This window comes from Eleutherodactylus coqui, chromosome 4 (genome assembly GCF_035609145.1).
Source record: "Eleutherodactylus coqui strain aEleCoq1 chromosome 4, aEleCoq1.hap1, whole genome shotgun sequence".
Classification (NCBI taxonomy): Eukaryota; Metazoa; Chordata; class Amphibia; order Anura; family Eleutherodactylidae; genus Eleutherodactylus; species Eleutherodactylus coqui.
Genome location: NC_089840.1, coordinates 126,228,238 through 126,254,310, shown reverse-complemented (window position 1 = coordinate 126,254,310; position 26,073 = coordinate 126,228,238). Strand labels below are relative to the sequence as shown.

General features: G+C 48.4%; 1 protein-coding gene across 3 annotated transcripts in view; it reads left to right on the top strand.

Moving 5' to 3' along the window:
* The window catches only part of PHTF1 (putative homeodomain transcription factor 1), a 126,415-nt gene that overhangs the window by 10,467 nt on the left and 89,875 nt on the right, over window positions 1-26,073 (top strand). The window contains exon 3 of one of the 3 annotated variants that reach the window (XM_066600064.1): window positions 5,383-5,445. The exons of the other annotated variants lie outside the window; for them this stretch is intronic. Within the exon in view, the coding sequence (XP_066456161.1) occupies window positions 5,383-5,445 (63 nt within the window). The remainder of the gene's footprint in view (window positions 1-5,382; window positions 5,446-26,073) is intronic. 3 annotated transcript variants of the gene reach the window in all.

Here is a 26,073-nt window from a genome sequence, read left to right as displayed (position 1 = left end):
TCCGCGGCCCAGGTAGCAGGGGAGGCGCAGAGATCAGGCAGCATGTACAGCGCAGGCAGGTGAACACTCTCTAAGGCCTTTGACAGCTTTATGGCTCCCCAGCAAGACTGTGTCACCGGTCCCCAGTCAAGGCTGAGTTGGCGGGAGCACTGTAAAAGGATGGTGAGGGAGTACGTAGCCGATCGCACGACCGTCCTCGGTGACGCCTCTGCCCCCTACAACTACTGGGTCTTGAAGCTGGACACGTGGCCTGAACTCGCGCTGTATGCCCTAGAGGTGCTTGCTTGTTCTGCGGCTAGCGTCTTGTCAGAGAGTGTGTTTAGTGTGGCTGGGGGAATCATCATGGATAAGCGTACCCACCTGTCAACGGACAGTGCCGACAGGCTTACACTCATCAAGATGAACTAAGCCTGGATTTCCCCAGACTTTTCTTCTCCACCAGCGGACAGCAGCGAAACCTAAACAATATGTAGGCTGCACCCGCGGATGGAAGCATCGTTCTCTATCACCATCCAAAACGGGGACCTTTTTGCTTCATCAATCTGTGTATAATATTCATCCTCCTCCTCCTCCTGAAACCTGACGTAATCACGCCGAACGTGCAATTTTTCTTAGGCCCACAAGGCTCAGTCATATAATTTTTCTAAACAATTTTTAGACGTTTCAATGCTCATTAAAGCGTTGAAACTTTCACCTCAACCAATTTTTATTTTAACTGGGCTGCCTCTAGGCCTAGTTACCAATTAAGCCACATAAACCAAAGCGATTAATGGGTTTCACCTGCCCTCTCGGTTGGGCATGGGCAATTTTTCTCAGGTACATTAGTACTGTTGGTACACCAATTTTTGGGGGCCCTCGCCTACAGTGTAATCCAATTAATTTTTTGCCCACCTGCATTACAGCTGACGTAACATCAGCTGTGATGGGCAATGCAATGGGATATTTTTATGTACCGCCGGTGGCTTCCTGGCACCCACCCATGCTGTGGGTCCACAGGGAGTTGTTATTGCATCTGTGTCCACTTCTAAAGAACCCCAGTCTGACTGGGGCATGCAGTGTGGCCCGAAGCCCACCTGCATTAAACATGACATTACTACCTCAGCTGTGATGGGCAATGCAATGGGATATATTTATGTACCGCCGGTGGGTTCCAGGGAGCCACCCATGCTGTGGGTCCACAGGGAGTTGTAAATGCATCTGTTTCCACTTCTAAAGAACCACAGTCTGACTGGGGCATGCAGTGTGGGCCGAAGCCCACCTGCATTAAACATGACATTACTACCTCAGCTGTGATGGGCAATGCAATGGGATATATTTATGTACCGCCGGTGGGTTCCAGGGAGCCACCCATGCTGTAGGTCCACACGGAGTTGTAAATGCATCTGTGTCCACTTCTAAAGAACCCCAGTCTGACTGGGGTATGCAGTGTGGGCCGAAGCCCACCTGCATTAAGCACGACATTACATCAGCTGTGATGGGCACTGCAATGGGATATATTTATGTAGTGCCGGTGGGTTCCAGGGAGCCACCCATGCTGCTGGGTGCACACGGAATTCCCATTGCGGAGTTGTACCTGCCTGTGACTATATATAAAAAAACGCGGTCTGACTGGGGCATGCAGACACCTTGACAGAATGAATAGTGTGTGGCACATAGGTTCCCCATTGCTATGCCCACGTGTGCAGCTCCAGATGGAGGTGGCACAGGATTGGATTTCTCATTGCTTCTGTACAGCATTGTGGGCTATCGCCCCGCCCCTTTTAAAGAGGGTCGCTGCCTAGCCGTGCCAACCCTCTGCAGTGTGTGCCTGCTTTTCCTGTGGCAGACGCACTTATAAATAGACATGAGGGTGGTGTGGCATGAGGGCAGCTGAAGGCTGGGCAGGGACAGTTTGGTGTGCGCTGTGAAACACTGGGTCGTGGGGGGGGGGGGATTTGGCAGCATGTAACCCAGGAGAAGTGGCAGCGGAGTGTCATGCAGGCAGTGATTGTGCTTTGTTGGAGGTAGTGTGGTGCTTAGCTAAGGTATGCATTGCTAATGAGGGCTTTTCAGATGTAAAAGTTGTTGGTAAGGGGGGGGCCACTCTTGCTGCTATTGTGGGTTAATAGAGGGACCTGGGAACTTCATATGCAGCCCAACATGTAGCCCCTCGCCTGCCCTATCCGTTTCTATGTCGTTCCCATCACTTTCTTGAATTGCCCCGATTTTCACAAATGAAAACCTTAGCGAGCATCGGCGATATACAAAAATGCTCGAGTCGCCCATTGACTTCAATGGGGTTCGTTATTCGAAACGAACCCTTGAGCATCGCAAAAATTTTGTCTCGAGTAACGAGCACCCGAGCATTTTGGTGCTCGCTCATCTCTAGTCTTGACCAAAAAGTTTTCAAAAACTTTCCCTTTAGAAGGTGCTGATCCTATAAGCGCTACTCTAGTCACTGGATGTCCAATGACTAGTGGCAAATATGGACATGCTCATGGCAGACTTTGTAGGCAGAGGGAGGGGGTCACATACTGTTCAACATCTGTGTCTGTCAGCACAAAGGAGAAGTGATCCTTATGGGCTATAGAAGTAGAAATCAGGACAAGATTGAATCTGTGCTAATACATGAGAACGGAAGCATCCTGGACATACAGACTTGCATGTATTACTGGGAAGGACAGGACCACATAAGAAAAGTCTTAAGACTAATGCCCACAGACGAATTTCTGCCGCGTTTCATGCGGCGGAAATCTACAGCGTTATCCCACAGCTATTAGGTTCTATTGAGCCTAATAGCTCAATGTTCACGCTGTGGAATTCCACCGCGGAATTCTGCAGCGTGAAACCAATCACGGCATTCTCTAATTGCCGCAGGAAAACACGCGGCTGACTTCCACTGTAGTCAATGGAAGCTGTCTGTCACGCAATATTTCTGCTATGACCACAGCAGAAGTATCGCATGATTGTGCGTCATCGCCGGACGCGCCATTGCCCACTGCTGTTGCGTCATGCGCTGTACTGCGCATGCGAGACAAGACTCGTGTGGCTGATCACAGTTTCACTTCATCCCTTTCTAACATGTTATTCTACCTTTGTTTTGTATATAAAGATTATTACACTTTGTACAGTATTTTGAACATTCCAGGAGTGTCAACCACTGTAAGAACTCTTGCGCACAACATGGAGCCTGTATTGCAGTGCATGGAGCCAGAATGGCTACTTCATTATAGATGTGTATAGCCTATGCGCTGCACATACTCTACTGGACTCTGTGTAGACATTCTTCCCTAAAAAGAACCCCTGTATTCCTCTATGTGAAATAAGAGCCAAATGGCCACGATCAATGGCAGCTGTTAGCCCTTCAAAATGTCACCATCAGTTCTCACAGTGGCATTAAAATGCCCCAATCGGAGTTTGAGGCTCCCGGACTGCCCACCCACGATGAGATTGCAGGATGCTTTTCTGTTGCCCTGGCAGCCGGTGGTCTTCTGAAAGCTCCCAGGGCTGCCACTGTAGATTGCCTATAAACTCATGCCTATGGCATGGCTTTATAGATTGCCTGTTAGATCATAGTATACTGTAGTACTATGGTATTACATCATACTGCAGGAGTGATCAAACCATCACAAGTTCATGTTTCCCTACAGGGACTAAAAAGACACTGTAGAATCCAGTTTTAAAAAGTTTCATTAGTTGTTAAAAAATTAAAAGGTAATAAAAGTTTTATCAAGAAAACTTTTTTATAGTAAAAAAATCAAAATAAAAAAACCTAAAACATATTTGGTATTGGTGCGACAAATACACAACATTAGCATTGTGCTTCTTTTGTTCCCCCATCTGCAAGAAAAAAATTTCTTGCAAAAAATAATCAAAATGTTATCTGCACTCCGAAATGGTACCAATAGAAAGTGCAGGACGTCCTGCATAAAATAAGCCCTTGCGCTACTATGTTGATGGAAACATTTTTAAAACGTTAAGGCTGTCCGAAGATGGCGGCAGAAAATAATTTTATTTTTTTCCGAAGATTTAGAAGAACTATATAAATTCATGTTATTTTTGCTGAAGTATGAACACCATAGAAACAAGACCCTCCCCAAAAGATGGCGAAATTGTGAATTTTTTTTTTTCCATTTTACTCTACTTAGCATTTTTAAAAGAATTTTTAAGTACATTAGATGGTACATTACATGTTACCATTGAAAAATAAAACTTGTCACACAAAAAAGCCCCCGTAAAGCTACGTTGGTGGACAAATAAAAAAGTTATGGCTTTTTGAAAGTGAAGACTTAAATTTAAAAAAAAATTAAAAAAGGGGCTGCGTCCTTAGGGGGTTAACGGTCTGTATACCTGTCCAACCAGTTTTTGTTTTATTGTTGCAATGTATTGAAAATGAGAAATGGATCAACTTCGCAGACAGTCTTCTTTGAAAATATTTTCTTGCGTTGTGTCTACAATTCTTATGTGTTCCCCTGGTTGCAGACTACAAAATCACTCTGATCCTGCAGTCATATTTCTTTTATCTGTGTCCTTATTGTCGAGAAAAAAATAATGTAGTATCAGGTTATCCAGAAAAATCTATGTAATGTTATATACAAAAAACTGAACAAAAAGTGTTATGGAGGTGATAGTTTTATGGGCCAACCAGAAAAATTATGTATGCAAACTTCAGGCTACTTAAAGGGGTTGTCCCGAGGCAGCAAGTGGGTCTATACACTTCTGTATGGCCATAATAATGCACTTTGTAATGTACATTGTGCATTAATTATGAGCCATACAGAAGTTATAAAAAGTTTTATACTTACCTGCTCCGTTGCTAGCGTCCTCGTCTCCATGGTGCCGACTAATTTTCGCCCTCCGATGGCCAAATTAGCCGCGCTTGCGCAGTCCGGGTCTTCTGCTTTCTTCTATGGAGCCGCTCGTGCCAGAGAGCGGCTCCGTGTAGCTCCGCCCCGTCACGTGCCGATTCCAGCCAATCAGGAGGCTGGAATCGGCAGTGGACCGCACAGAAGAGCTGCGGTCCACGAAGGTAGAAGATCCCGGCGGCCATCTTCAGCGGTAAGTATTGAAGTCACCGGACCGCCGGGATTCAGGTAAGCGCTGTGCGGGTGGTTTTTTTAACCCCTGCATCGGGGTTGTCTCGCGCCGAACGGGGGGGGGGTTTAAAAAAAAAAAAACCCGTTTCGGCGCGGGACATCTCCTTTAAGGCCTCTTCATCAGGCTGGAGTCAACTAACATACAGTATAAGGAATGGGTCTGACTGCAGGATCAGACTACACTCAGGGCTGTTTGTGGTCTGTGACCATAGGGAACTATAAGTCTGGATAGGACCTGCAGACACAAGTATGGACAGATACATACTGATTTATACACCACTGACAACACCAATAATCTTTTCTATAGATTGGAGCATATGATCAGCAAATATGGGAGAAGTCAGTAGAACAGAAGGAGATCAAAGTGAAGGTAACACTGATTTCTATTATTGTATACCTTAAAGGGGGTATTCCCATCTCAGACATGTCTACAGGATATGCTATGAAAGACTGATATGGGATCCACGCCCATCTCTAGCTCTACTCTGAGTGACCTGGCTGAATGTGGTGGACATGAGTGATCTGGACTTGGGAAAACAGCCAAGTAGGCACCGCTATGCGATTTTTGCAACTCCCGTAGAAGTCAATGGCAGTTTCGCAAACAGTATAGCGCAGGAAGCTGTGCTGTTTCCATAGCTCTGAAGCTGCAGAAACAATGTAGCTCACTGTGCTATTATGTTTCTATCCCAATCATTTCTGGCCACCGAATTCAACTGGGCAGGGGGCAGTGAGGACAGAAATAGAAATAAATGGGGGTCCTTTTAGTGGTACTCGCATCTACCAGACTTTCAGGCCATATCCTGTGGATTTGGCATGAAAGTCTCTGAAAATTAAATTATATAGCATATTAAGTACATCTATTTAATCAGCACAGAATGCAAAACCTATTTAGAGAAAAGAAAAAACAAGATGATGGTCAAGGGTGGAGAATTATGGTCAAAACTGTCTGTGTGCTTATAGTCCTATAGTCCTATACGAGGACTACGTATGATGTCAAGTTTCAACCAATCTACTTTCTTAAATGAATTTTGTTTGTGTAAAAAACAAATACTTCGGGTCCTTTTAGATGAGCAAGTGACGTCACTACTAAGGCCTCATGTCCACGGGCAGGTTGGATTCCGCATGCAGAATAAGGCCCGTGACCGTGGTGGGTGACCCTGCTTACCTGTGTGTGCAGGCGGTGGCGCCCTCTTCTTCCAGATTATCTGTACTACGGATGGTCTGCATGGCTTGCCGACGCACATGCGCAGTACAGGGTTTAAAAAAAAAAAATCTCCTGTTGTTCCCGCGCAACCCGCAGGACATCCGCAATATCATTTGCGGACGGGCCGCGGGTCAGATGGCTTCCATTGACTTTGATGGAAGCCGCCTGCGCAGGAACTACACTGAAATTGAGCATGCTGTGATTTGTTTTCTGGACCATGAATATTGGGCCTAACTCACTCACATTTGTGCAGTCTGTTTAGACAGGCAAATACATTGTTGTTTTTTTTAAATGAAAAACGTTCAGAATCGTTCAATCCCTGTATATGGTAGGAACTGGACAATCGCTGTTTAAAGCGAACAAGTCAGTAATTGTTTTTGTGCCTGCAGGAACTGAACAGCGAACAGAAAGTGAACGATTGTCATTCATCATTCAAGCATTAGTTCGTGTTTAGACTGAATGATTATCATTCCATTTCACACTCTTGAATGTTTTTTTGAGCAAATCGTTCTGTCTGAACGCAGCATGTAGTAATCTAAAATTAGTTTATATATCTTTTCTATATATTCACAAATGGTAAAATGAAACATACATTTTATTAAGATAAAGCTAAACTATAGTCAGCTGATATCTATACTTGACACAATACCCAAAAACTTCACTCACATGAGGAGACCACAGTCCTCATATCATCACATGAAATTATATCAATGAGATAGAGGAACACCTAGGTACCAAACTTTATCCTTCAGGGTGCGTTCACACGAGCACATAAACGGCGCGTTTTTGCGCCCAATCGTATAAACATGACCATCTGAGGCATTGGTTTCCAATGTATTCGTTCGCACGGGCGATTTTACGGCGCGTAAAAACGGCAACCCGAAAAAAAAACGGGACATATGCGACCGAAATACGCGCCAACGCATATTCGATGGCCGAAAAAATAGTTTGCAGAGTAGGAACAAACGATAATACGCTTTCTAGCTCTGGTCATGATCGCCGAAAAACATTCTTTCCGGCGATTAAACGCTGCACACGTGCGAACGTAAATACGCCTACGCTCGTGTGACCGCGCCTTCAGAGATAATAGTAATACATATCTAATAAGCCATCTGCTAGTCTTAAAATAACCTCATCTTCATCCCATACTGAACTGGGCAGACAGAAGGCCTATTTGCCCATTGCATTGCAAAAAAAGTTCACTATTCTAGCAATTATCCTAGAAGCTGTTGAGCTGACCATGCTGGATAAAATCCTTCTTGAAAACTTGTCCAACATGTTTCAGCAGCCCTTTCCCTAGGAGCCTCATTTTGAAGCTCTCCTTTATTTATTAGGAGAGATTTAAACTAGAACAATATGGGAAGGGAAGTGAAAAGCCAGGTAAAATATATACAGCTAATTAGTGCATTTGAGAACCTCGCTATTAGAAGTGGAAAGAAAGAACAAAGCCAAAACAATCTGAAGGAAAGTAGATGAGCAAGAGACAATGATCACAAACTAAAATGTTTCTACACAAATGCACAGAGCATAGGAAACAAACAAGGAGAATTGAAGCTCCTAACACAGGAAGAGAAATATCATGTCATAGGCATCACGGAAACTTGGTAGAATGATATAATAAGTTGTATCCTTCAAGCTTTGTATTCCAATCATATATATCATTCTACCAAGTTTCCGTGATGCCTTCTCCCCTTTTTTTAGGTCTGTTTCTTATAATAAGTTGTATCCTTCAAGCTTTGTATTCCAATCATATATAAGAAACAGACCTAAAAAAAGGGGAGAAGGTATCCTGTTGTATGTTAGGAAAACATTCATCTCCACCGAGATTCAAGCTTCAGAGCATGGTAGTTCTGTAGAAACGGTTTGGGTAAGAATACAAGAAGAGAACAACATAAATGTCACCATTGTAGGCATTTACTATAGACCGGTTAGACAAGCAGAAGATATTGATGAACTCTTTCTACATCAGATCACCAAGCTCTCAAAGAAGCATGACATATAGAGATGAGCGAACGTACTCGTCCGAGTATTAGCGTGTTCGAGATGCTCGTTACTAGAGGCGAGCACCACGCGATGTTCGAGTTACTTTCACTTTCATCTCTGAGACGTTAGCGAGCTTTTCTGGCCAATAGAAAGACAGGGAAGGCATTACAACTTCCCCCTGCGACGTTCAAGCCCTATACCACCCCCCTGCAGTGAGTGGCTGGCGAGATCAGGTGTCACCCGAGTATAAAAATCGGCCCCTCCCGCGGCTCGCCTCAGATGCGTTGTGACATAGCTGAGGGACAGTGCTGTTGGTGCCGGAGCTGCTATAGGGAGAGTGTTAGGAGTTAGTGTAGGCTTCAAGAACCCCAACGGTCCTTCTTAGGGCCACATCTAACCGTGTGCAGTAGTGTGGAGGCTGCTTTTAGCAGTGTTGCACTTTTTTTTTTTTTTGGTATATCGGCCATGCAGAGCATTGCGCCCTGCAGTAATAGTCCAGGGGCAGAAGTGTGGAGGCAGGGAGAGCGTTAGGAGTTATTGTAGGCTTCAAGAACCCCAACGGTCCTTCTTAGGGCCACATCTGACCATGTGCAGTAGTGTGGAGGCTGCTTTTAGCAGTGTTGCACTTTTTTTTTTTTGTATATCGGCCGTGCAGAGCATTGCGTCCGCAGTTTGCAGTCATTGTTCAGAGTATAGGGCCAGTACTGGTGAGGCAGGGAAAGAGATATTCAGGCTATATAGGCAGTGGGCTTTTTCCAAAAAATTGGGGAAAAATACTATATATGGGCTGCCTGTGACCGTCTTCAGTTTACTGCATGTCTGCTGGGGGTAGTAGTCCTAATTAATATGCAGCTAAGCGTTACAGCAGGCTTGCGCAAAATTGTTTCCTGGATCTGCTGTCTCTGTTACATCAGCGCCGTCATCCCGCCAGAGGGAAACGGTATACATAATATTATACGCTGCCTACAGTATCTATCTGCTGGGGGTAGTAGTCCTAATTAATACGCAGCTAAGCGTTACAGCAGCCTTGCGCAAAATTGTTTCCTGGATCTGCTGTCTCTGTTACATCAGCGCCGTCATCCCGCCAGAGGGAAACAGTATACATAATATTATACGCTGCCTACAGTATCTATCTGCTGGGGGTAGTAGTCCTAATTAATACGCAGCTAAGCGTTACAGCAGCCTTGCGCAAAACTGTTTCCTGGATCTGCTGTCTCTGTTACATCAGCGCCGTCATCCCGCCAGAGGGAAACAGTATACATAATATTATACGCTGCCTACAGTATCTATCTGCTGGGGGTAGTAGTCCTAATTAATACGCAGCTAAGCGTTACAGCAGCCTTGCGCAAAATTGTTTCCTGGATCTGCTGTGCGTTCCGTAAGGGAAGTCAGCCTCCAACCACAGGCCAATAAGCGGCACATTTAATTACAGCGTTCTGTTTCTGCACTACTGGTAATACAGCATGCAGAGGGGTACGGGTAGGCCTAGAGGACGTGGACACGGGCGAGGACGCGGAGGCCCAAGTCAGGGTGTGGGCACAGGCCGAGCTCCTGATCCAGGTGTATCGCAGCCGACTGCTGCGGGATTAGGAGAGAGGCACGTTTCTGGCGTCCCCACATTCATCTCACAATTAATGGGTCCACGCGGTAGACCTTTATTAGAAAATGAGCAGTGTGAGCAGGTCCTGTCATGGATGGCATAAAAGTGCATCCAGCAATCTATCGACCACCCAGAATTCTGCGCTGTCCACTGCTGCAACTCTGAATCCTCTGGCTGCTGCTCCTCCTTCCTCCCAGCCTCCTCACTCCATTACAATGACACATTCTGAGGAGTAGGCAGACTCCCAGGAACTGTTCCCGGGCCCCTGCCCAGAATGGCCAGCAATGGTTCCTCTCCCACCGGAGGAGTTTGTCGTGACCGATGCCCAACCTTTGGAAAGTTCCCGGGGTCCGGGGGATGAGGCTGGGGACTTCCGGCAACTGTCTCAAGAGCTTTCAGTGGGTGAGGAGGACGATGACGATGAGACACAGTTGTCTATCACTCAGGTAGTAGTAATTGGAGTAAGTCCGAGGGAGGAGCGCACAGAGGATTCAGAGGAAGAGCAGCAGGACGATGAGGTGACTGACCCCACCTGGTTTGCTACGCCTACTGAGGACAGGTCTTCAGAGGGGGAGGCAAGTGCAGCAGCAGGGCAGGTTGGAAGAGGCAGTGCAGTGGCCAGGGGTAGAGGCAGGGCCAGACCGAATAATCCACCAACTGTTTCCCAAAGCGCCCCCTCGCGCCATGCCACCCTGCAGAGGCCGAGGTGCTCAAAGGTCTGGCAGTTTTTCCACTGAGAGTGCAGACGACCGACGAACAGTGGTGTGCAACCTTTGTCGCGCCAAGATCAGCCGGGGAGCCACCACCACCAGCCTCACCACCACCAGCATACGCAGACATATGATGGCCAAGCACTCCACAAGGTGGGACGAAGGCCGTTCACCGCCTCCGGTTTGCACCGCTGCCTCTCCCCCTGTGCCCCAACCTGCCACTGAGATCCAACCCCCCTCTCAGGACACAGGCACTACCGTCTCCTGGCCTGCACCCACACCCTCACCTCCGCTGTGCTCGGCCCCATCCACCAATGTGTCTCAGCGCACCGTCCAGCCGTCGCTAGCGCAAGTGTTGGAGCGCAAGCACAAGTACGCCGCCACGCACCCGCACACTCAAGCGTTAAACATGCACATAGCCAAATTTATCAGCCTGGAGATGCTGGCATATAGGGTTGTGGAAACGGAGGCTTTCAAAGGTATGATGGCGGCGGCCCCACGCTACTCAGTTCCCAGTCGCTACTACTTTTCCCGATGTGCCGTCCCAGCCGTGCACGACCACGTCTCCCGCAACATTGTACGCGCCCTCACCAACGCGGTTACTGGCAAGGTCCACTTAACAACGGACACGTGGACAAGCACAGGCGGGCAGGGCCACTATATCTCCCTGACGGCACATTGGGTGAATTTAGTGGAGGCTGGGACAGAGTCAGAGCCTGGGACCGCTCACGTCCTACCCACCCCCAGAATTGCGGGCCCTAGCTCGGTGGTGGTATCTGCGGTGGTGTATGCTTCCTCCACTAATCCACCCTCCTCCTCCTCCTCCTCCTACGCAACCTCTGTCTCGCAATCAAGATGTGTCAGCAGCAGCACGTCGCCAGCAGTCGGTGTCGCCCGGCGTGGCAGCACAGCGGTGGGCAAGCGTCAGCAGGCCGTGCTGAAACTACTCAGCTTAGGAGAGAAGAGGCACACGGCCCACGAACTGCTGCAGGGTCTGACAGAGCAGACCGACCGCTGGCTTGCGCCGCTGAGCCTCCAACCGGGCATGGTCGTGTGTGACAACGGCCGTAACCTGGTGGCGGCTCTGCAGCTCGGCAGCCTCACGCACGTGCCATGCCTGGCCCACCTCTTTAATTTGGTGGTTCAGCGCTTTCTAAAAAGCTACCCACGCTTGTCAGACCTGCTCGGAAAGGTGCGCCGGCTCTGCGCACATTTCCGCAAGTCCCACACGGACGCTGCCACCCTGCGCACCCTGCAACATCGGTTTCATGTGCGACGTGCCCACACGGTGGAACTCTACGCTCCACATGTTGGCCAGGCTCTATGAGCAGCGTAGAGCTATAGTGGAATACCAACTCCAACATGGGCGGCGCAGTGGGAGTCAGCCTCCTCAATTCTTTACAGAAGAGTGGGCCTGGTTGGCAGACATCTGCCAGGTCCTTGGAAACTTTGAGGAGTCTACCCGGATGGTGAGCGGCGATGCTGCAATCATTAGCGTCACCTTTCCTCTGCTATGCCTCTTGAGAAGTTCCCTGCAAAGCATAAAGGCAGACGCTTTGCGCTCGGAAACAGAGGCGGGGGAAGACAGTATGTCGCTGGATAGTCAGAGCACCCTCCTGTCTATATCTCAGCGCGTTGAGGAGAAGGAGCATGAGGAGCATGAGGAGGAGGGGAAGAGACAGCTTGGCCCACTGCTGAGGGTACCGATGCTGCTTGCCTGTCATCCTTTCAGCGTGTATGGCCTGAGGAGGAGGAGGATCCTGAAAGTGATCTTCCTAGTGAGGACAGCCATGTGTTGCGTACAGGTACCCTGGCACACATGGCTGACTTCATGTTAGGATGCCTTTCTCGTGACGCTCGCGTTACACGCATTCTGACCACTACAGATTACTGGGTGTACACACTGCTCGACCCACGGTATAAGGAGAACCTTTCCACTCTCATACCCGAAGAGGAAAGGGATTCGAGAGTGATGCTATACCACAGGACCCTGGCGGACAAACTGATGGTAAAATTCCCATCCGACAGCGCTAGTGGCCAAAGGCGCAGTTCCGAGGGCCAGGTAGCAGGGGAGGCGCGGAGATCAGGCAGCATGTACAGCACAGGCAGGGGAACACTCTCTAAGGCCTTTGACAGCTTTCTGGCTCCCCAGCAAGACTGTGTCACCGCTCCCCAGTCAAGGCTGAGTCGGCGGGAGCACTGTAAAAGGATGGTGAGGGAGTACGTAGCCGATGGCACGACCGTCCTCCGTGACGCCTCTGCCCCCTACAACTACTGGGTGTCTGGATTTCCCCAGACTTCTCTTCTCCACCAGCGGACAACAGCTATACCTAAACAATACGTAGGCTGCACCCGCGGATGGAAGCATTGTTCTCTATCACCATCAAAAACGTGGACCTTTTAGCTTCATCAATCTGTGTGTAATATTCATCCTCCTCCTCCTGCTCCTCCTCATGAAACCTGACGTAACACGCCGAACGGGCAATTTTTCTTAGGCCCACAAGGGTCAGTCATATAATTTTTGTAAACAATTTTTATACGTTTCAATGCTCATTAAAGCGTTGAAACTTGCACCTGAACCAATTTTTATTTTAACTGGGCTGCCTCCAGGCCTAGTTACAAACTAAGACACATTAACCAAAGCGATTAATGGGTTTCACCTGCCCTCTTGGTTGGGCATGGGCAATTTTTCTGACGTACATTAGTACTGTTGGTACACCAATTGTTTGGGGCCCTCGCCTACAGTGTAATCCAATTAATTTTTTGCCCACCTGCATTAAAGCTGACGTTACATCAGCTGTGATGGGCACTGCAATGGGATACATTTATGTACAGCCGGTGGGTTTTAGGGAGCCACCCATGCTGTCGGTCCACACGGAGTTGTAACTGCATGTGTCCACTTCTAAAGAACCCCAGTCTGACTGGGGCATGCAGTGTGGACCGAAGCCCACCTGCATTAAACATGACATTACCTCAGCTGTGATGGGCAATGCAGTGGGATATATTTATGTACCGCCGGTGGCTTCCTGGCACCCACCCATGCTGTCGGTCCACAGGGACTTCGCAATAGGGAGTTATACCTGCCTGTGTCTATGAATTAAAAACCCCGGTCAGGTTGGGGCATGCAGTGTGGGCCGAAGCCCACCTGCATTTAATCGGACGTTACCTCAGCTGTGATGGGCACTGCAATGGGATACATTTATGTACAGCCGGTGGGTTCCAGGGAGCCACCCATGCTGCGGGTGCACGCGGAATTCCCATTGCAGAGTTGTACCTGCCTGTGACTATTTATAAAAAACCGCGGTCTGACTGGGGCATGCAGACACCTTGACAGAATGAATAGTGTGTGGCACATAGGTTCCCCATTGCTATGCCCACGTGTGCAGCTCCTGATGGCGGTGGCACAGGATTATATTTCTCATTGCTTCTGTACAGCATTGTGGGCTATCGCCCCGCCCCTTTTAAAGAGGGTCGCTGCCTAGCCGTGCCAACCCTCTGCAGTGTGTGCCTGCGGTTCCTCCTCATGGCAGACGCACTTATAAATAGACATGAGGGTGGTGTGGCTATGAGGCCAGCGTGTGGCATGAGTGCAGCTGAAGGCTGCGCAGGGACACTTTGGTGTGCGCTGTGGACACTGCGTCGTGCGGGGGAAGGGGGGGTTGGGCAGCATGCAACCCAGGAGAAGTGGCAGCGGAGTGTCATGCAGGCAGTGATTGTGCTTTGTTGGAGGTAGTGTGGTGCTTAGCTAAGGTATGCATTACTAATGAGGGCTTTTCAGAAGTAAAAGTTGTTGGGAGGGGGGGGCCCACTCTTGCCGCTATTGTGGCTTAATAGTGGGACCTGGGAACTTGAGATGCAGCCCAACATGTAGCCCCTCGCCTGCCCTATCCGTTGCTGTGTCGTTCCCATCACTTTCTTGAATTGCCCAGATTTTCACAAATGGAAACCTTAGCGAGCATCGGCGATATACAAAAATGCTCAAGTCGCCCATTGACTTCAATGGGGTTCGTTACTCGAAACGAACCCTTGAGCATCGCGAAAATTTCGTCCCGAGTAACGAGCACCCGAGCATTTTGGTGCTCGCTCATCTCTAATGACATAGTGATTATGGGTAGAGATGAGCGAGCATACTCGTCCGAGCTTGATGCTCGTTCGAGTATTAGGGTGCTCGAGATGCTCGTTACTCGAGACGAGCACCACGCGGTACTCGTCTCGATTAAACGAGCACTGACCATTGAATTCAATGGAGCCGGCAATATAGCCGGCTCCCTTGAAAGCAATGGCCTGCCGGAGAGCGCGGGATGAATTGTCGGGAAGGGCTTAAATATATAAGCCCTTCCCTGCAATTCATCCAGAAAAATGTAAAAAAAAAAAATATATATATATATACTCACCTTGTCCCGGCAGAACGATGTTAGCCCATTGAATTCAATTGAGCTGGCAATACAGCCGGCTCCATTAAAAGCAATGGGCTGCCGGCGATTGCGGGATGACTTGTCGGGAAGGGGTTAAATATATAAGCAATTCCCTGCAATTCATCCAGAAATGTGTAAAAATAAAAAATATATATATACTCACCTGGTCCCGGCAGACGGAGTTCAGCGCGGCGAGCGGCAGTCCTCCTGAACTGCTCTGAACAGCTGTGAGTAGTATCCCCGCCTGCTGAATGAGCTGTCTCTAATTGGTCACAGCCTGACCAATCAGAGGCAGATTCCACTCACACACCCATTCATGAATTTATGAATGGGTGTGTGACTGCTGCTGCCTCTGATTGGCTCAGCGGGACCAATCAGATGAGAGGCAGCAGTTCTCCTTCAATGGCAGTGTTCAAACAAAGGCTGGACAATTATCTGTCTCTGATGATTTAGTGAATCCTGCACTGAGCAGGGGGTTGGACCCGATGACCCTGGAAGTCCCTTCCAACTCTACCATTCTATGATCTATGATTCTAAGAGATAAATAAAATAATAAGCACACTCGGCTTTGATGGTAGACTGCTGAATTGTGTAGGATTATTTTCCAGAAAGGTTAGTTTAACAGCTTTGTATCCACCTAGTGCAGTAATGAGGATGAGGTTGTTTTAGGACTAGAAGAAAGGTTAGGGTTCACAGAAAAGTGTACTGTCTTAATTAGTATATAACTTTTATTGATCATATAGGAAAAACCTTATTGCACCTTAAACAGTCCCAATCACTAGTCTACAGATGGAGAAGCAAGCAGAGTAACTGCCCCAAAAAGGATGACCCCACACAGAAACCTAAACCTACCTCACCTTGCATTTCCCTATATAAGAAAACTGGGACGGGAAGAAAAGGGAGGTGTGCAATGTCTAGGGTCAGGAAAAAGGAAATCTGATCCAAATAATGGATACTAGAGAAAACAAAAAAGTTTTGATATGGGTCGCTACGGAGCTACAACGCATGTTGACCAAAATGTCATTCAAAGATAGATACTATGCTTTTCACTGCTTAGTTCAAGAGGCTCACTAGGGACCACCAATCAATAACTTGCTTCATGGTCAATCTAAATCAGTGATAATGTATGAAACCAAATTTTGTGTGTTCTCAAATATAGATGTTGTCATTAATGATTAGAGATGAGCGAACGTGTTCGTCCGAACTTGATATCCGTGCGGATATTAGGGTGTTCGGGATGTTCGTTATTCGTAACGAACACCATGCGGTGTTCGGGTTACTTTCACTTCCTTCCCTGAGACGTTAGCGCGCTTTTCTGGCCAATTGAAAGACAGGGAAGGCATTACAACTTCCCCCTGCGTCGTTCAAGCCCTATACCACCCCCCTGCAGTGAGTGGCTGAGGAGATCAGGTGTCCGCCTAATATAAAAGTCGGCCCCTCCCGCGGCTCGCCTCAGATGCCTTGTGAGTTAGATGAGGGACAGTGCTGTTTGTACCGGAGCTGCTGTAGGGAAAGAATTGGTAGTTAGTGTAGGCTTCAAGACCCCCAAAGGTCCTTATTAGGGCCACTGATAGCTGTGTGTTGGCTGCTGTTAGCAGTGGCAATTTTTTTTTTTCTCAAAATCGGCACTGCAGAGTGTTGCACCCGGCATTAGGGACAGAAGTGTTGCATAGGCAGGGAGAGTGTTAGGAGTGAGTGTAGCCTTCAAGAACCTCAACGGTCCTTTCTAGGGCCATATTTAACCGTGTGCAGTACTGTGCTGGCTGCTGTTAGCTGTGCTGCATATTTTTTTTCTTCTCAAAATCGCCTCTGCAGAGCATTGCACCCTCCATTGATACTGCAGGGAAAGAATTGTGTAGGCAGGGCCACAACACAGTTATTATTCATTGAATATACGCAGTGCGGCCCTTTGCTTGTAAAACAAGTGAAAAAAATTCTATTTGACCTACCTCTGTCCGTCCTAAGGGCTGTGGACACGTGTCGGCTGCGTGTGCAACGTTTAAAAATCAGACGCACCCAGCTACGTTTTACTCCTGGCTTCGCCATTTGCTTTCCTTAATTGGGAAAAAAATACCTGCTCTGCCAGAGTTATAATAACTCTGCTACCCTCAAGTTCTGTGCCACATTAGCAGGGCCACAGCACAGTTATTAAACTTCTCATGTTCATTGAATATACGCAGTGCTGCCTTTTGGTGGAAAAAAACTGAAAAAAAAATCTATTTGTCCTGCCTCTGTCCGTCCTAAGGGCTGTGTGTACGTGTCGGCTGCGTGTGCAACGTTTAAAAATCAGACGCACCCAGCTACGTTTTACTGCTGGCTTCGCCATTTGCTTTCCTTAATTGGAAAAAAAATACCTGCTCTGCCAGAGTTATAATAACTCTGCTACCCTCACGTTCTGTGACACATTAGCAGGGCCACAGCACAGTTATTAAACTTCTCATGTTCATTGAATATACGCAGTGCTGCCTTTTGGTGGAAAAAAACTGAAAAAAAATCTATTTGTCCTGCCTCTGTCCGTCCTAAGGGCTGTGTGTACGTGTCGGCTGCGTGTGCAACGTTTAAAAATCGGACGCACCCAGCTACGTTTTACTGCTGGCTTCGCCATTTGCTTTCCTTAATTGGGAAAAAAATACCTGCTCTGCCAGAGTTATAATAACTCTGCTACCCTCACGTTCTGTGACACATTAGCAGGGCCACAGCACAGTTATTAAACTTAGATTATTCATTCACTAGAGGCAGTGGGGCCTTTCGTTTTCAAAATAGGGAAAAAATTATATTTGGCCTGCAGTCTTGCGCCAATTTATTTCCTGCCTGTGAAATCAAATCACTGGTAATACAGCATGCTGAGGGGTAGGGGTAGGCCTAGAGGACGTGGACGCGGCCGAGGACGCGGAGGGCCAAGTCAGGGTGTGGGCACAGGCCGAGCTCCTGATCCAGGTGTGTCGCAGCCGACTGCTGCGCGATTAGGAGAGAGGCACGTTTCTGGCGTCCCCACATTCATCGCCCAATTAATGGGTCCACACGGGAGACGGTTATTAGAAAATGAGCAGTGTGAGCAGGTCCTGTCCTGGATGGCAGAAAGTGCTTCGAGCAACCTATCGTCAACCCGCAGTTCTGTGCCGTCCACTGCTGCAACTCTGAATCCTCTGGCTGCTGCTCCTCCTTCCTCCCAGCCTCCTCACTCCATTACAATGACACATTCTGAGGAGCAGGCAGACTCCCAGGAACTGTTCTCGGGCCCCTGCCCAGAATGGGCAGCAATGGTTCCAAATTGTCTCCCACTGGAGGAGTTTGTCGTGACCGATGCCCAACCTTTGGAAAGTTCCCGGGGTCCGGGGGAAGAGGCTGGGGACTTCCGCCAACTGTCTCAACAACTTTCTGTGGGTGAGGAGGACGATGACGATCAGACACAGTTGTCTTGCAGTGAGGTAGTAGTAAGGGCAGTAAGTCCAAGGTACCAGCGCACAGAGGATTCGGAGGAAGAGCAGCAGGACGATGAGGTGACTGACCCCACCTGGTGTGCAACGCTTACTCAGGAGGACAGGTCTTCAGAGGGGGAGTCAAGGGCATCAGCAGGGCAGGTTGCAAGAGGCAGTGCGGTGGCCAGGGGTAGAGGCAGGGCCAGACCGAATAATCCACCAACTGTTTCCCAAAGCGCCCCCTTGCACCATGCCACCCTGCAGAGGCCGAGGTGCTCTAAGGTCTGGCAGTTTTTCACAGAGACGCCTGACGACCGACGAACAGTGGTGTGCAACCTTTGTCGCGCAAAGCTCAGCCGGGGAGCCAACACCAACAGCCTCACCACCACCACCATGCGCAGACATATGATGGCCAAGCACCCCACAAGGTGGGACGAAGGCCGTTCAGCGCCTCCGGTTTGCACCCCTGCCTCTCCCCCTGTGCCCCAACCTGCCACTGAGATGCAACCCCCCTCTCAGGACACAGGCACTACCGCCTCATGGCCTGCACCCACACCCTCATCTCCGCTGTCCTCGGCCCCATCCAGCAGTGTAGTTCAGCGCACCGTCCAGCCGTCGCTTGCGCAACTGTTGGAGCGCAAGCGCAAGTACGCCGCCACGCACCCGCACGCTGAAACGTTAACTGTCCGCATAGCAAAATTCATCAGCCTTGAGATGCTGCCATATAGGGTTGTGGAAACTGAGTCCTTCAAAAGTATCATGGAGGCGGCGGCCCCGTGCTACTCAGTTCCCAGTCGCCACTACTTTTCCCGATGTGCCGTCCCAGCCCTGCACGACCACGTCTCCCGCAACATTGTACGCGCCCTCACCAACGCGGTTACTGCCACGGTCCACTTAACAACGGACACGTGGACAAGCACAGGCGGGCAGGGCCACTACATCTCCCTGACGGCACATTGGGTGAATTTAGTGGAGGCTGGGACAGAGTCAGAGCCTGGGACCGCTCACGTCCTACCCACCCCCAGAATTGCGGGCCCCAGCTCGGTGGTGGTATCTGCGGAGGTGTATGCTTCCTCCACTAAAGCACCCTCCTCCTCCTCCTCTGTCTCGCAATCAAGATGTGTTAGCAGCAGCATGTCGCCAGCAGTCGGTGTCGCGCGGTGTGGCAGCACAGCGGTGGGCAAGCGTCAGCAGGCCGTGCTGAAACTACTCAGCTTAGGCGATAAGAGGCACACGGCCCACGAACTGCTGCAGGGTCTGACACAGCAGACCGACCGCTGGCTTGCGCCGCTGAGCCTCCAACCGGGCATGGTCGTGTGTGACAACGGCCGTAACCTGGTGGCGGCTCTGCAGCTCGGCAGCCTCACGCACGTGCCATGCCTGGCCCACGTCTTTAATTTGGTGGTTCAGCACTTTCTGAAAAGCTACCCACGCTTGTCAGACCTGCTCGTAAAGGCGCGCCGGCTCTGCGCACATTTCCGCAAGTCCCACACGGACGCTGCCACCCTGCGCACCCTGCAACATCACTTTAAGCTGCCAGTGCACCGACTGCTGTGCGACGTGCCCACACGGTGGAACTCTACGCTCCACATGTTGGCCAGGCTCTATGAACAGCGTAGAGCTATAGTCGAATACCAACTCCAACATGGGCGGCGCAGTGGGAGTCAGCCTCCTCAATTCCTTTCAGAAGAGTGGGCCTGGTTGGCAGACATCTGCCATGTCCTTGGTAATTTTGAGGAGTCTACCCAGGTGGTGAGCGGCGATGCTACAATCATTAGCGTCACCATTCCTCTGCTATGCATCTTGAGAAATTCCCTGCAAACCATAAAGGCAGCTGCTTTGCGCTCGGAAACGGGGGCAGTGGAAGACAGTATGCCGCTGGATAGTCAGGGCACCCTCCTGTCTATTTCTGAGCGCGTACAGGAGGAGGAGGAGGAGCATGAGGAGGATGAGGAGGAGGGGGGAAGAGACAGCTTGGCCCGCTGCTGACGGTACACCGGCTGATTGCCTGTCATCCTTTCAGCGTGTATGGCCTGAGGAGGAGGAGGAGGAGGATCCTGGCAGTGATCTTCCTAGTGAAGACAGCCATGTGTTGCGTACAGGTACCCTGGCACACATGGCTGACTTCATGTTAGGATGCCTTTCTCGTGACCCTCGCGTTGCACGCATTCTGGCCACGACGGATTACTGGGTGTACACACTGCTCGACCCACGCTATAAGGAGAACCTGCCCACTCTCATTCCCGAAGATGAAAGGGGTTCGAGAGTGTTGCTATACCACAGGACCCTTGCGGACAAGCTGATGGTAAAATTCCCAGCCGACAGCGCTAGTGGCAGAAGGCGCAGTACCGAGGGCAAGGTAGCAGGGGATGTGCGTAGATCGAGCAGCATGTACATCCCAGGCAGTGCAACAGTCTTTAAGGACCTGGCCAGCTTTATGGCTCCCCACCAAGACTGTGTCACCGCTCCCCAGTCAAGGCTGAGTCGGCGGGAGCACTGTAAAAGGATGGTGAGGGAGTACGTAGCCGATCGCACGACCATCCTCGGTGACGCCTCTGCCCCCTACAACTACTGGGTGTCGAAGCTGGACACGTGGCCTGAACTAGCGCTGTATGCCCTGGAGGTGCTTGCTTGTCCTGCGGCTAGCGTCTTGTCGGAGAGGGTGTTTAGTGCGGCTGGGGGAATCATCACAGATAAGCGTAGCCGCTTGTCAACCGACAGTGCCGACAGGCTAACACTCATCAAGATGAACAAAGGCTGGATTTCCCCAGACTTCTGTTCTCCACCAGCGGACAGCAGCGATACGTAAGCAATACGTAGGCTGCACCCGCGGATGGAAGCTACGTTCTCTCTCACCATCCAAAACGGGGACATTTCTGCTTCATCAATCTGTGTCTAATATTCCTCCTCCTCCTCCTGCTCCTCCTCCTGAAACCTCACGTAATCACGCTGAACGGGCAATTTTTCTTAGGGCCACAAGGCTCACTCAAATAATTTTTCTGAACAATTTTTATAAGTTTCAATGCGCTTAAAAGCGTTGGAACTTTAACTTGAACCAATTTTTCGTTACACTGGGCTGCCTCCAGGCCTAGTTACCACTTAAGCCACATTAACCAAAGCGATTCACCTGCCATCTTGGTTGGGCATGGCCAATTTTTACTGAGGTACATTAGTACACCAATTTTTTGGGGCCCTCACCTACAGTGTAATCATAGCAATTTGTATGTTCTTCGCTGCACTCATGGTACAGAAAGGTGTGTGGGGTTGGCCTACACTTTAGCTACATAAATGTAACTTGGGCCTTGGCTATACTAAGGCTACTGAAATGGAACTAAGACTGAGCTCCCACTATACTGCTGCTTCAGAATTGTTACTGGGGCCTGTCTTGAGTGCTACTATTGCTGACATGGAACGAAGACTGCGCTCCCGCTATACTGCTGCTTCGGAATTGTTACTGGGGCCTGTCTTGAGTGCTACTATTGCTGACATGGAACGAAGACTGCGCTCCCGCTATACTGCTGCTTCGGAATTGTTACTAGGGCCTGTCTTGAGTGCTACTATTGCTGACATGGAACGAAGACTGCGCTCCTCCTATAATGCTGCTAGTGATATGTTAGTGGGGCCTGTCCTAATGCTACGGCTGAAATGTTACGAATTATGGGCTCTGCCTATACCGCTGCTAATGGTATGTCTCTGGGGTGTGGAAACAGAGGCTTCCCAAAGACATGATGGCGAGGCCATTTCCCACCAACGCGGTTACTGTTAAGGTGCATATAACCACGGACACGTGGAGAGGACACGTAGTGCCTCAAAAACATCCCCCTCCTCCTCCAACAGGGAAAACATTCTTGGCAAATGCCTTTGCATTGGTTCGTCTGGTGGCAGTCCAAGAATTTCACCTTTACCGACACAACAAGAGAGCCCCCACACCATCCCCCCGCCACGGCCCACTTAATCCTGGCCGCATTCCGAAAACCAACAAAATACAACCGTGCTACTAGGTCCGCAGTCACCACCACATTACCACCAACGCGGTTACTGTTAAGGTACATATTACCAGTCTGACTGGGGCATGCAGACACCTTGACAGAATCAATAGTGTGTGGCACATAGGTTCCCCATTGCTATGCCCACGTGTGCAGCTCCTGATGGCGGTGGCACAGGATTATATTTCTCATTGCTTCTGTACAGCATTGTGGGCTACGCCCCGCCCCTTTTAAAGAGGGTCGCTGCCTAGCCGTGCCAACCCTCTGCAGTGTGTGCCTGCGGTTCCTCCTCATGGCAGACGCACTTCTAAATAGACATGAGGGTGCTGTGGCATGAGGGCAGCTGAAAGCTGCGCAGGGACACTTTGGTGTGCGCTGTGGGGGGGAGGGGGGGCGGTTGGTCAGCATGTAACCCAGGAGAAGTGGCAGCGGAGTGTCATCCAGGCAATGATTGTGCTTTGTTGTAGCTAGTGTGGAGCTTAGCAAAGGTATGCCATGCTAATGAGGGCTTTTCAGAAGTAAACGTTGTTGGGAGGGGGGGGGGGGGCCCACTCTTGCCGGTATTGTGGCTTAATAGTGGGACCTGTGAACTTGAGATGCAGCCCAACATGTAGCCCCTCGCCTGCCCTATCCGTTTCTGTGTCATTCCCATCACTTTCTTGAATTGCCCAGATTTTCACACATGAAAACCTTAGCGAGCATCGGCGAAATACAAAAATGCTCTGGTCGCCCATTGACTTCAATGGGGTTCGTTATTCGAAACGAACCCTCGAACATCGCGGGAAGTTCGTTTCGAATAACGAACACCCGAACATTTTGGTGTTCGCTCATCTCTATTAATGATATAAATAACCAAATCTTCTATATTCCCAAATATGGATCAAATCTCATATTCTAGAGGCTCCTATTTATATCTTCAACTGATATTTCTCACCCCAAGAGGAGAAGTAGGTGTTGTACTTGCTTCACCACCTAGGATACTAACAAATAGCAGAAAGAACTCTAAAATTGTATATATGTTGTACCATACAGCACTCTATATGTCCCAATTATCTGTAGATCAGATATATCAAAGCTATGTATGTTGTTGTTAGCAGTTTAGTTGTTCATGACTCTTGGTGACCCTAAAGGCTCCATCCCTCCATGTTTTTGGGTTTTGCACTGCTTCTGTCAGTTATGTGATATCCATGCCAGTATCAGCTCTGACAGTATCAGCCATTGTGTCCTTTGGCGGCCAGGTCTTCTGCCACTGATCTGTCCAAGCATTATAGATTTTTCTAGTGACTCTGCTCACATCACATAGCCAAAATATGTGAGTCTGAGTCTGGTCATCTTGCCCCCAGTGATATATCGGGTCTTATACGATTTGGGACTTCTTTGTTTGTTACTCTTGCTGTCCAGGACATACACAGCAACTTTCGCCAGCACCACAGCAGCTTCCGCCAGCACCACAGCTCAAGTGCATCAGTCCTCCTTCTATCAGTTTTTTTCGCAGTCCAACTTTCACATCCATACATGCTATGCTGAAAATGGTGAATTGCACTATCCTGCATTTAGTTGCTATACCGATATTCTTACTTTTCCAGATTTTGTCCATTTTTAGCATGGTGCTTCGCCCCAATGCTATCCTATGTTTTATATCTGGCTTAGATTCTCCATCCTGGTCAATTTTCAAACCAAGGAAGATGAAGTATAGCATGCATTCTATGGTCTCGTTTTTATTTTAAATGCGGTCATCAAAAATGCTATACATATATAGGCTTCAAAAATCAAAAGAGATATCCTAGAAAAGTAGCTCCAAAGATACAATATTGAAATGGCAGCTATAGTGATGGTTTGGGATTGTATACACAAGGACCAAAATTTTCATATACTCCGTATTGCAATGGCAAGCAGATATAGCAACAAAAAAGCAGAGAGATTATTGGATATATATTACTACACTGGTCAACAAATTATTACAAAAGTCATGTTACTGAAATAAAATGACTAATTTCGTAATTTTTCTGTGCTCAACACGAATATGACAGTCAAAATGCAAAATTGGTTCTATTTTTTTGTAATCTGCAATAATTGTTTACATCACGAAATGCACGCCAATAGTTATAGGCCTATGGTTAATACCTGTAAAAAAATCAAGTCATAGACTACATCTTAGATCTTTGCCTGTCTCTTGTACAGCTGTTCAGGAGCATCTCTGTGGAGTGTCCAATAGTAGTCAGCCAGCATGGTACTGGACCATTTTCCATTTTCCCTGGTATCTTTGTTCCATTGTTGCGATATCTTGATAAAACATTCGCCATGTTCATCACTAACCACACTACAGTTGTCTGGAAAGAAATCCAGATGGGAATGAAGAAAGTGGATCTTTAGAGACATATTGCAGCCAAGTTTCTGATACTGCATCATCATGTCTTGTACTAGTTCCTTGCAGTTTTCTGCCCTAACATTCCCGAGAAAGTTTGTAGACACTAGGTGAAAAGCATTCCATGCTGATTTCGTATCACCCTGCAGCATGTTGTTGAACCAGTCAACTTTGAAGAGCTCTCGAATTTGAGGATCTAGAAAAACTCCCTCTTTAATCCTTGTCTTGCTTAGTCGAGGGAATTTTTCATGAAGGTATCGGAAAGCTGGTGAAGTCCAGTCCATGGCTTTCACGAAATTCTTCATCAAACCCAGTTTGATGTGAAGGGGTGGTAGCAGGATTTTGTGCACCTTGACCAGAAATGGGTGCTGGATATTCTTCTCTCCAACTGCTACATTTTGTCTGTGAGTCTATTCCTTCCACAAGTAGTGCAATTCCCTTGCTCGGCTATCCCACTCACATAAGAAACACCTGTATTTTGTATATCCCACGGAACTGGTCTCATTGAAGACGGAATGTTGTGGCAGAGTATTCTCAACTTTTTTTGCATCGTTATCCCGCTGAAAAGAGGAGGAACCAAGCAGAAGTAACATTCATTTGTGTGGTTGCTTGGTTCTCTTCACACCATGGGGACTGCAAACGGCATTGATGCTCTTTTGCCATTCAACCACAGTGAAAGCTATGTTGTACATGTAGTACAGCATATATGCAGGGCCCATGGCTTGTCTTGGTCGCCAATCTTGCATCCGAAGTAAAGATGATATGCCTTCTTCACTTGAGAAGTGATACTTTTCTTCTGGTTGGCAAATGTCACTTCCCGACAAATATAGCAAAATTGTCCACAGTATTAACGCACTTTTGAGGCATTAGTGTTCTGTATTGTAACTAAATGGATAAAATAACAGTTTTATGTAACAGTAGCTTAAACTGTATCCCACGAAGTCTGAAATATTTTAAATGCTCAACCTTTCTGACTGGGCTTTATATAGTCCACTGGTGAATAGGTGTTGATACATACACTGGTAATGTGGGAGTTAACATGGTGTACTGGTTATGTTGGGCTCAGATGCAGTGACTGATCACATGATGGTGACATCACAGGTCCTGTAAGCACACGGCTGCTGTCTGGCTCATACTGTAAGTGTAACTGTAAGGAAGTGGTTACAGTCCTACTGAATACATTAACACGGTGAAACACAGAAAATGAACTATATGAAATATCTTCAAAACGAGAGCCAATAAAACATTTTCATGGTCATATTCATGTTCAGCACGTCAAGATACTACAGATTAGGACCTTTTTAAATCAGTAACAA